We start from the raw sequence: 11,401 nt of genomic DNA on the forward strand, positions 1-11,401 counted from the left end.
CGTAGTTCCAAAGTGCTCCTGTAGATGGGGCCATTAGACAGGAGTCGATGGACTTGATCAAACAGATGGTTTGAAATAGTTAGGTGATCGTGCATCAAGAAGAGTTACCTGGATGTCCATGTTCGTTCGTAATAAAAAAAAGAAAGAAAGAAAAGTTTTACTGAATGTAGTTTGCAGTTTCATCAGCAGAAGTCAGCTTCAAGACTCACACAGGAGTTCGTAGGCCGCCTCTCTAACAGTTACAAGGATCACAGTTGAGTCTAAGCTATGTCATTGCTTACACGTTGAATGATTCTCATTGGCTAAGAAATAGATAAACACAGTAATTTTCCACACATATGCAGATAGACGGAAGCATATATCCATCGATTATGCAGCTGAGACTCAGAGGCTCGTCATGACCTTCAAGGTCGCAGATTTGGGTTGCTGGGTACCAGCATGTCCAGGACAACAACTCAGTCCATCTCCAATAATGCCGGTTCCTTAACCTGCAAACAAGAAGACTAACACACACAGCGACACACTGCTTTTCCAAGGTTGGATTTGGCCAGGCTCTAACTATAAACAGGAGAGTCGTCTCAAAACATCAAGATAATGACTTCTTTCTCTCAAGGATAGGTAAACTTTAGTAACTGGAAAGTTACTGGAAAGTAAGGCGTTTACCAAAGAAATGGTCCCTAGACTATTGGCTTCAATGACATCTTTATGTTTCAACACTTTGGAGACCTTTCTCAAACACAAAACAAATCGATATTTCATTTCTGGAAGCCGGGCTAAATGAGCAAGCTCTGTTACTGCATTCAGATATCATACAGACATTAAAGAGTATATATATATATATATATATATATATATATATGCTATAGGCTTCTTAAAGTACATTATGTAACGTCTTAGTTACATAAATAATCAAATTAGCTTAAACATTTAACGTCATATCATGCAATGGGGCTGAAATTTGTGGTGCTATATTTTAGTGTAGGGTAACCATATTTTGATTAACAAAAACCAGGACACTCGGCCCGGCAACAGATACTCAAATGATACTCAAAGTTACTCAAAGATGCCTTATTAATTTCAGTACATTTAAAGTAGGCCATGCCTCCTCTGTATGGATAAAAAAATTGTTAGGCTATACAAGACACAAATTCAAATAGGCTTCTCAAGGTTACTCAACATGTTTTATTATGACAGGTTTAAAAAATAATGAATGAAATAATGATAGAAATAATGTCTGTTCTGTATTAGAAAAATAAATATATAAATAATAAATAACTAAAAGAAATACCTCCAAATTGAACAAAAATAGCTCACAAACTTACAAAAACGAACTAACAAAAATATATTTATATCTTTAGTTTTCTTCCTCTTTATTCTGGTTTGCCCATCTTTTGCTGTATAGAGCTGATCTTTCCCAGCAGTTTTTGAAAATCAGGACATTTTCAACACTTTATAAAAACAGCCATGCCGTAGGCTACTGCCAGGACAGGACGTGAAAACATGTCAGAACATGTCCTGAGAAGACTGCGGTCACCCTATTTTAGCGCATAACCGCTAAGAAAACAAATGATTTCACAATGCATAAAAAAGACAAAAAGTGGCTTGCGCAATATGCTGCTCAAGAGAAAAAACTTTCAGCTTTCATTTGGTATAGCAGTCTTTTTCTTTCTCTTTTTGTGCGTGGCTGTGATGGTTTGTTTGTTCTTGATTCATTCAAACATAAAAAAAACAATGTGCTTTCTTCCTCTGCACTTCGAGAGGAAACCCGAGGACAAAGTAGCACTTCTGCCTTCCCCAAAATAGGCTAATTAGATGCTATAGCCTAGTGGAAAAATATGTTTTTAAGGCCCAAGCCTATAAGCTAAAAAAAAATAACGTTTTGGCAAACGGCTAAATATGTTTTTTAATTATCTTTTACATTTGCTATATTTACATAATAATCATAACTGTAAATGGGCTTTAGGTCTGCGGAGGTCTTACGTTCTTGACCGATCACCCCGTAGCCTTGCACATATTTTGCATTAAAACTTGATTTCAGTATTTGGCTTTTAACCAAAATATACGGATGCATGTGGGCCTTGTGGGGGTTATACATTTGAAGAAACAGTAGCCTATATGGCAAGTGTAAACACAAGAATCGGATATGGCGGGTCACAATTTAAAGAACGTGTAAACAGACAGTTAAAAAAATCGGATATAGGCAACAAATCAGAATTGGGCATCAAGACCTGCAGTGTAAACGAGGCCAGAGAAACCTTTTGACCGTATGTGACAGTTGTGCTGAAATGCTGAAAGGATGGTGGAAGTTGAACTGAAACTACTTTAATTCTTTTACAGCAGGTACATGCTGATGAATCTGCAAAATCATACTCGAATAAGGGAAACTGTTAAGCAGTTTCACAATTAATAATTCCTGTTTTCGTAAACAGGTCTCTGGTTTTTGAAAGTCACTGAGGCAAGGCGAAACCACTCGCCTTTACTGCCTCTTAACTGCATAAGAAAGGGAAGTGTGTGAGGTAAGTGGTTAAAATAGTGAATTTATAATGTATGAACTTTTACATTTGAGCTTACTATTAACTTTTTACCTTTAAAGATTTGTTTGATCAACGTTATTAATCAATACCCACAACCACATTTATTGTTTGCATATTGACTTGTCATATTAGTAAAAAAAAACTGCAAACAACAATTGCTGATAACATTTTGCTAATAGCCAGTGTGTTTTACTCACGGGCTTAAATCTAATTTACAAGACTTTCCACATTCAGAATCAAGAATTTCTGTCACACAGATTCAGCCATGAATCTGATCTTGTGGGTGATTGTGCTACTTGGGACTTATCCCCAGCAATCAGGTTTGGAGAATTTTGTGACTATATATAAATATGTAGTAATATGTAAATTAATATTAAGAAATAATATGGCTTGCTGACTAAATTTTCCCTTTGTACCGAATACTAAATTCACTTGGTGTAACTTCACTGTGTTTGTGAATCAGAATCAAAATGTAATCTCTGAAACAGCTGAATCAAGCTAATTGTTTGAATATAATGCAATTATGTGCCATAACAGATAGCAGACAATATGTGTAATAAGTTGTATTATACCCTAATTGTCATTAATTCATTTGGTGTCTTTCTGAAGTTTCACAGATATCGTGTTATTCATCATTTTTGGTATCCACTGGGAAATGTGATGGTCTGTTGGGTCAGGTTGAAAAAGACTTATGTTGCCTGAACCCTAACTATGGCTACACAGAGGCAGATGGAGTGTGTAGGTCCTGTGGGTAAGTTTCATTGATATGATGCTTATGATGTTCATGTTCAAAATCCTATTATGATAAAGGCCACATTGAGCTTCAATGGAGAGAAAAACTCCAGATGATGATCTTAAGATGGGAGAACTATTTCCTAACACATTGGTTCATTGTTCATTCATAAAACCGTTCATTCCACAAAGAAAGTAACGCTGCATACATTTTCATATTAGCCTAAATTAAATGACATTAAATGAAAATTCACCCCATCAATTTTGTAAATGCATGTAGATTTTATTGTTAACGGTTCATCCATGTCTGTTTCATTTATGTTTTAATTTTTACTTTTTGGATGTTAATCATAATGTCACTTGATCTTCCAGTGAATATGACACTGACAATAACTTCTCTCTGGGGGATCATTAACTTATGTATCATTAAATTGACTTAATCCCAGCCCATTCACAATGAACCGTAAGCTTTCAATTTAAAATCCAACCGACAACCTTTTTTGACAATCTGTCACAAAATGTACGTCACAATACGGCAGAGATCTGTACTTCTGTTTCATTGCAACTTAAAATAATGCAACGTTAACATTTTTTTGAGGAAACCTTTTCAAATCATAATGCACTTTTTACGAATAAATTTTGGAGAGTTTTGCGTGTTATAAAGTCAGAATTGCAAGATATAAACTCACAATTGCGTGTTATACATTTAAGTTTATTTCTCACAATTCTGACTTTATAACTTGCAATTGTGAGTTTATTTCTCAGAATTTCATGTTTATGTATTATTTAAAACGCTGGCAGGTACTGCAATATTCCATAAAATTTAATGGGGACTTTAATCTAAGACTTCAAGCTACTGAATCAGCTGATCTCAAACGAATGAGATCAAATGACGCCCATATCCTCTAGAAGAGTCTTGTGTGTTGACCTCCAGGCCAGCAACATGGACTCTGTGGTCTTCCTGGGGCGAGTGCTCGGTGAGTTGTACAGAGGGAGTAAGGCAAAGGCGACGCTCTTGTTCCGGAAATGGTGATTGCTCAGACCCTAAGAATCTAGGAACTGTTCAAACTGAACCATGTGTGAAAGAAAACTGCTGCCCAGGTAAAAAGAACATTAAGTAATTGTTGCATTTAGACATAAAGAGCTTTCTCATAATTAAGGAATTACATTTGTGTTGTCCAGTGGAAGGTGGCTGGTCAGAGTGGGGGAAATGGCAGCCATGTTCAGTCACTTGTGAAAAGGGACTAAAATCAAGGCAAAGAACCTGCTCTAACCCATCACCACAATGTGGGGGCTCCTGTAGCGGTGAAGAGAAAGAAATCGTCTCTTGCGACACTGAAATAATCTGTCCGAGTAAGTAGTTTTCTTTTTTCTACTTACTGAAGATACTAAAAATTAAGAACATGCTGCCATTCAATGTCTAGCTCATGGTGGATGGTCCAGTTGGGGAGGCTGGGGTCCCTGTCCAGCTACATGTATTGTTGAAGGACATAACACTCAGAAAGAACGTCGTACTAGGACTTGCACCAACCCCTCTCCATCCATGCTTCCACGTGGCAGAGACTGCGAGGGCTCTAACACAGACACCCGCCCTTGCAGCGGACTACCTTTCTGCCCAAGTAATATACTTTGTTTTTTTTTCTACAAAACTCCCTAAAAGATGAGAATTGTAGAAAGCAGAGCTTTATATCTCTACTCCACAGTTGATGGAAATTGGGGCAGTTGGTCAGGTTCCACACCCTGCTCTGTGACATGCGGAGTGGGCCTGCAGACACAAAGACGGTTGTGTGATTCTCCTAAACCCACACATGGTGGCAGACAGTGTCGAGGTGAAGAGCTAAAAAATGGTCTCTGCACCATTCCTGTCCCTTGTCCAAGTAAGTGGTGTGACAATGAAATATTGATCTAAACGCACAAAAAAGCATGTGTGATAATACAGGTATTCATTTCTTAAAGGGATAGTCCACCCACAAATCTAAATTCTGTCATCTATTACTCACTTCTCGTTCCAAACCCATAAGACTATTGTTTATCTTTGAAACTCAAATGAAGATATTTTTAATGAAATCTAATGAAGATTTTTGGCCCTCTATTCAAAGTTTAATCACCCAAAACTCATTATTCATTAAAAGATTGTAAAATCGGAAAATAAATTCATATGTTTACATTATATATATATATATATTGCTTATATTAGCTGATCAATGTTTATATGTGCAGACTGATCTCATGAAATGGCGTATGTATGACACACCAATTCGTATTTCCATTTTTGGCGTGCTATCAAGTATCAACACGCATAATAGCTTTTCAGCGTGTTTATGAACGCGTTGACTTAACGTTAACTTGAAAGTCGGTGGACTTGAAAGTGGCATGTATGTTTACGCAAAAGTCATGATGCCATGTTGCTATGTGAATAAAAGCCTAAATGAAATCTACTCATCAAATAAAGTGATCATGTCTCTTCAGAAGATAAACCTTTCGATTCATATGAATTTATTTTATATTCCATTTATGAACGTTTTGGGTGGATAGAATTTTCATTTTTGGGTGAACCTTTTAACTTAATTTTTCTCTCTCTTTTTGTCAGTTGATGGAATGTGGACCGAATGGAGTGAGTGGGGACAATGTAAGTCACCTTCCACTAGAAACATCAATTGTAGAAACAGGGATGGAACCCGAAGGCGAGAAAGGGTCTGTGATGGTAGAAAATACGAGGGAAACTTCTGTGATGGAGAGATTATTCAACACGGCAGCTGCTATGACATTGATGGCTGTATAAGTGAGTGCAAAGAAAATTCATACATGTGTCTGAAATTGCATTCTCTCTAGTAGGTCCTACATTTGGTTTGAACCTTACTTCACAAACGTTAAAAAAGTATGTCCTGTAGAGTATGAATACATTTCGGATGAAGTATTTCTGCCATGTCACCGTCACGTGACCTACTGGTGTCAGTTGCGACACTTCTCTGGCGTTCACAATTCCTCTGCAGCTGTTGCTTCATGGTATTGTAAACTGTCCATTGGATGCGCACTTGGCAGAGGTAGTTGGTCATCCGTGTACTTTCCGCCTACTGTTTTACGAATACTATGAATTAGGAGATACTACACTTTTGGCATACTTTTTTTTTGAATACAATGTAAATAAGTAGCATATTCGGACACAGCGCATGTTTCGAAAGCTGCATAAATACAACTCATGGTCATTTTTATTGTTTAGCATCAATATGTCTAACATTTTACAAATTTACAAACTTAATGTTATTACATCTCAAACTAAATGGATATTCATTACGTTGTGAAGGATGATGAATAGATTATGGTTTCTTCTAGTTTTTCCAAAACATCACAGGTGGAAGGTCAGTTTTTCAAACAAATAACACTCTCTTACTATGTTCAGTGACGGGTGTCTTGTCAGAGTGGAGCCAGTGGACTTATTGCAAACCTGACTGTGGACCAGACTCTGTACAAACAAGAGAAAAAAAGTGTGTTCCTGACATCTCTGAATACCGGTAGGGGAAAACATCTCATGCTACTAAATGAAAGAGAATTCAGTCTATAATAAATCATACAAGGGTGCAATTCCATTACATAAATGCTATAGGTGTGTGTATTGTTTCACAATCAGTCAGTGTACATATTCTTTGGTTTTCTTTATCTCTCATAGCGTCAAAGACCTCAATATATTCTCAGGGAAGCCAAAGTTGAATTGTGCGGGTTTGGAAAATCAAACACAGAGAAAACCATGTAAAAATGTCCCTGAGTGCAAGGATAAGGTTGTAATATTACGCTCATAGCATATGCATATTAATTTTAGCTAATTAAATTGAATACATTTTAATTTAATTGCATATTCTCACTTTTATCAGGGTGACTGAGCAGAGAGTCCAGTAGCTGTTGAAGACAAGAGGACCAGTCGCTGTTCACAGTAACTGTTGTTCACAGCAGTTAAATATTGTGAAATATGCTACCAGTACCAACAGAAAAAAAAATACTTGCTTTGTTAGCTTTTTGTTTTAGCTTGTTAGCTTTTTGTTTTTGGATTGGATTGAATGGTGATTAATGCACACTTCTGTTAGCTCGGCTTTGCTGCCACAATAAAGTATTAAAGTAATGCAACATAGTGTAGCTGGTTTAAAAAAATGTGAAATGTAATGAAGATTGTTAGTGCACTTCATCAAAACTTAATTATTGTTGTTTTCATATTTGTGTTCATTGAATAGAAAACAACCACAACCAGAGTAAAACTGCTACAATAGTGTGTGTGATAAAATGATTGATTGCTGATTAATGCACTTCTGTAAACTCATTCTTTGCTGCCCCAATAAAATATTAAAGTACTGCAATATGTGCGGAAATGCGTGATGTTATGCTTACAAAGTATCAATAGGATGAAGAAATGATGCGAGCCAGCCAGGAGTCGAACCTAAAATCTTCTGATCCGTTCAGACGCGTTATCCATTATGTCATCCTCTTCTCCAGGTCCCAATTCGCATGTCTCAGGGGGGGAGGTGACTCTTGACGTTTATTGGTCAATTCTTGGTTAGTTACTAAGTTGAATCATGGTAGCGATAAGAGCCGCGATTGGCCATAAGCGTACGAATCTTGGTTGCAGCCGGGAACGTTGATTGGCTGTCATAACCAAGAATAGTACGAATCTTGGTTGCGGCGGGGAACGTGATTGGCTGTCATAACCAAAAATAACCACGATTTACAGACGGCACAATATGTGAGGAAATGCGTGATTTTATGCTTACAAAGTATCAATAGGATGAAGAAAAGATGCGAGCCAGCCAGGAGTCGAACCTAGAATCTTCTGATCCGTAGTCAGACGCGTTATCCATTGCGCCACTGGCCCGTTGACTGGGGAGAAATCACGTGACTTTAAGTAGTATGACTAATTTGTGCCTCATTTCGAAGGCAGCGCCCTCCTGTGGTCGTATTTGTCCACAGTAAACGTTATCGAGACTGCCTCAGAAAAGGAACCATTACATCTCAAAGAAAGAAATTACACAAAAAAATAATAATAATAAATAACAATTTTAATTACAATAATTTGTCAAATTTATATAACATTCTCGATGTCGTATACGGCCGACAAATACGAACACTGGAGGGCGCAGCAGCCTTTGAAATGAGCAACAGCGACCAAAGATTGAGGGTATGGTCATTTTAAACCAAGTCAAAGAGGTTTCCAGAAAGCATGAAAGTGTGTAACGTTAAATGACACGACAGTTGTTTTGGGCGGACGATCCCTTTAAAATAATTGGGTAGATTGTCGTTTAATTTAAATATATGGCAGGTCAGTCAGTCACAGAGAGTTATACTCTCTAGTGGAACATCGTTTTGTATACAACCACATGTACAGATGAGTAGTTCCCTGCTGGGAGTTTATACAGAGAAACTTCACAAAAAAAGAGAGAATAACCGCCGAAATAGCTCAGTTGGGAGAGCGTTAGACTGAAGATCTAAAGGTCCCTGGTTCGATCCCGGGTTTCGGCATTTTGATCCGAAATTAAATATTTTGTTGTATAGCCACGCCCACGAGTTGTATGTAACGTTAGTTTTAAAAGAATCGCAAGAAAAAATGTGTGTAAGACAGGGTAGGCGGTTTGTTTCTAAAATACCTTTCCCCAAATTTGTTTGAACTCTCTTTATATACCAATAGGTATCTAAAATACAAGTACTATGGAAAGGAGAGTAAACAGTGCCCAGCCAGGGGAGTTGCAGCCTTGCAAATTTTCAATACAATTTAGACCATATGTCCCCGAAATGTTACAATTAGATTTGAAGAAAAGATGAACATACTTGGAACGTGTGATCCATACACGACACCCGCTGATGTTTTCATTGCTTTGAAGCAGGCAAAGTCTCTAACGTTACCAGTACCAGACTTGGGAGTTTGGAGATATTTACATATATTTTATAGAATCCGTCTCCTTAAAGGATTAGTTCACTTTTGAAAAAACTTTTGCTGATAATTTACTCACCCCCATGTCATCCAAGATGTCCATGTCTTTCTTTCCTCAGTCGAAAAGAAATTAAGGTTTTTGATGAAAACATTAGAGGATTTTTCTCCTTACAATGGACTTCCATGGGAACCAGGTCCAACCGAGGTCCAAACGACAGTTATAACAGTTACAGATGCAGCTTCAAATGTCTTTAAACGACACCAGACGATGAATAAGGGTCTTATCATGCGAAACGATCGGTTATTTCAAAGCTTATTCCAAAAATGTAACTTTTCTAAGGACAAATGCTAGCCTTTCTCCATTCTGTGAGGCGCGTTTGCAACGTCACGTAATACGTAATTACTTTCAAAAGGTCACGGGCGACGTAGCCAGAAGTACAGAGTCAGAGTGTTTACAAGTTGAACGCGTGAAAACTAACTAAAACGCCGTTTACAAAAAAGGAATTAAAAGGTAAAACAACAATGTCGGACGATTTTGATTCTGTAATTCCGGCTACGTCGCCCGTGACCTTTTGAACGTAATTACGTATTACGTGACGTTGCAAACGCGCCTCACAATATATTACAAGGCTAGCATTTGTCCTTAGAAAAGTTAAATTTTTGGAATAAGCTTTGAAATAACCGATCGTTTCGCATGATAAGACCCCTATTCATCGTTTGATGTCGTTTAAAGACATTTGAAGCTGCATCTGAAACTGTTATAAACACTATCGTTTGGACCTTGAACCATCCGGTTCCCATTGAAGTCCATTATATGGAGAAAAATCCTGGAATGTTTTCATCAAAAACCTAAATTTCTTTTCGACCGAGGAAAGAAAGACATGGACATCTTGGATGACATGGGGGTGAGTAAATTATCAGCAAAAGTTTTTTTCAAAAGTGAACTAATCCTTTAATCGTGGTTATGCCAGCCAATCACATTCCAGGCTGTAACCAAGATTCGTATGCTATGGCCAATCACGGCTCGTATCGTTAGCTACCATGATTCAATCAATACATGGCTCTGGATTCAATTTAGTAACTCACCAAGAATTGACCAATCAACGTCAAGAACCCCCTTTTTAGTACTTTTAGTATATTTTTATGCTAAACTTATTTGTTTTAGCTAAGTAGGCTAACATTTTTAAAGGTATGACATTTTCTTGTAATAGAGCAGATGGTTTCAAAGAGGGAAAATAGTGGTATAACAATCGCATAATAATTATTGAAAAAATGACCTCTTACTCTGGGATCATTCTGAAATTCTGATATGTAAACCAACATTTTTAGCCTTTTGGAAACATATACAGACACATAGCATAATATATAAGATTAAAATGTGATCATTATGTGATGCAGTCATTTCACCTGCACCTTAACAGATTCATCCCAGGTAAAGAAGTGACTTTACTGACTTATTATTATTAGATTTGATTTAATTATATATTAAAATAAGTATGAGAATTACAAGAAGAGCTATTTGTGTATCCATATGACATTTTTGTGTGGTCTCATATATATTTTTTTTATTTACAGGTACGCTGGCAAATGACACGTTCCAGGAGTAACTTTTGGATGGACTTGAAGGGTGGAATGAGGACCAGGGTGGAGGTCCTCATTGAAGGGTGGAGATAGGATAAAGAAGCACTGAAATAGACAACATGTCACTAACAAGCATAATATGGCAAATGTTCATGCCTAAATAGGTAGGTACATTGTGTCTACCAAATCAAGGCACTATCTATGGCATATAGGTACGCTTTTGTTATCATTTACTCACCCTCAAGTTGTTTCAAACCTGTATGAGTATATTTCTTCTGCTAAACACAAAAGATGAAAAAATGTTGGTAATCAGACAGTTGATGTACCCCATTGACTTCCATATTAGGAAATAAAATACTATAGAAGCCAAACTCATACAAGTTTGGAACAACTTGAGGGTGGGTAAATGATGACAAAATTTAAACTATCCCTTTACACTGCTGTTTTGTGGAACATGGTAGCTAGTCATTAGCTGGTTTACCATGTTCATGGCTCAAGACGATCTACCAGCTTGGACCTGCTAGAAACCACCTACCATGTTCCAAAATTAAGATTACATTTCCTGTCAGGGATAGTGTGTATTCTTTTCTATGTGTTATGGTTGAAATGTTGTTTGCTTTATGTAAGAATGATCATTGGTCAA

General features: G+C 37.2%; 1 protein-coding gene and 2 non-coding genes across 3 annotated transcripts; 2 read left to right on the forward strand and 1 right to left on the reverse strand.

Annotated features, from left to right (window-relative positions):
- The first annotated feature begins 2,429 nt into the window (after positions 1 to 2,429).
- LOC120469238 (properdin) lies at positions 2,430 to 7,612 on the forward strand. The gene is made up of 11 exons (XM_039658094.2): positions 2,430 to 2,516; positions 2,792 to 2,854; positions 3,144 to 3,285; positions 4,201 to 4,367; positions 4,449 to 4,619; positions 4,691 to 4,885; positions 4,970 to 5,143; positions 5,857 to 6,048; positions 6,667 to 6,778; positions 6,934 to 7,042; positions 7,136 to 7,612. Exons 2-11 carry the CDS (start codon positions 2,800 to 2,802, stop codon positions 7,142 to 7,144), a joined length of 1,326 nt encoding a protein of 441 aa, XP_039514028.2. The 5' UTR covers positions 2,430 to 2,516; positions 2,792 to 2,799; the 3' UTR covers positions 7,145 to 7,612.
- A 439-nt stretch (positions 7,613 to 8,051) lies between these two features.
- On the reverse strand, positions 8,052 to 8,124 carry trnar-acg (transfer RNA arginine (anticodon ACG)). Its single transcript has one exon. It is a non-coding gene; the product is annotated as a tRNA-Arg (tRNA).
- Positions 8,125 to 8,695: 571 nt separating this feature from the next.
- Positions 8,696 to 8,768, forward strand: trnaf-gaa (transfer RNA phenylalanine (anticodon GAA)). The gene has a single exon. It is a non-coding gene; the product is annotated as a tRNA-Phe (tRNA).
- Positions 8,769 to 11,401: the final 2,633 nt, after the last annotated feature.

The sequence above is a fragment of the Pimephales promelas genome, chromosome 14 (assembly GCF_988280905.1).
Source record: "Pimephales promelas chromosome 14, fPimPro1.hap1.1, whole genome shotgun sequence".
Classification (NCBI taxonomy): Eukaryota; Metazoa; Chordata; class Actinopteri; order Cypriniformes; family Leuciscidae; genus Pimephales; species Pimephales promelas.

Bases quoted from the DNA above. Each gene is read 5' to 3' on its own strand.
- LOC120469238 (XM_039658094.2), top strand. From the start codon at position 2,800: ATGAATCTGATCTTGTGGGTGATTGTGCTACTTGGGACTTATCCCCAG. The intron at 3,286-4,200 runs GTAAGTTTCATT...GTTGACCTCCAG, and splicing joins GGAGTGTGTAGGTCCTGTGG to GCCAGCAACATGGACTCTGT. The intron at 6,049-6,666 runs GTGAGTGCAAAG...TACTATGTTCAG, and splicing joins TGACATTGATGGCTGTATAA to TGACGGGTGTCTTGTCAGAG.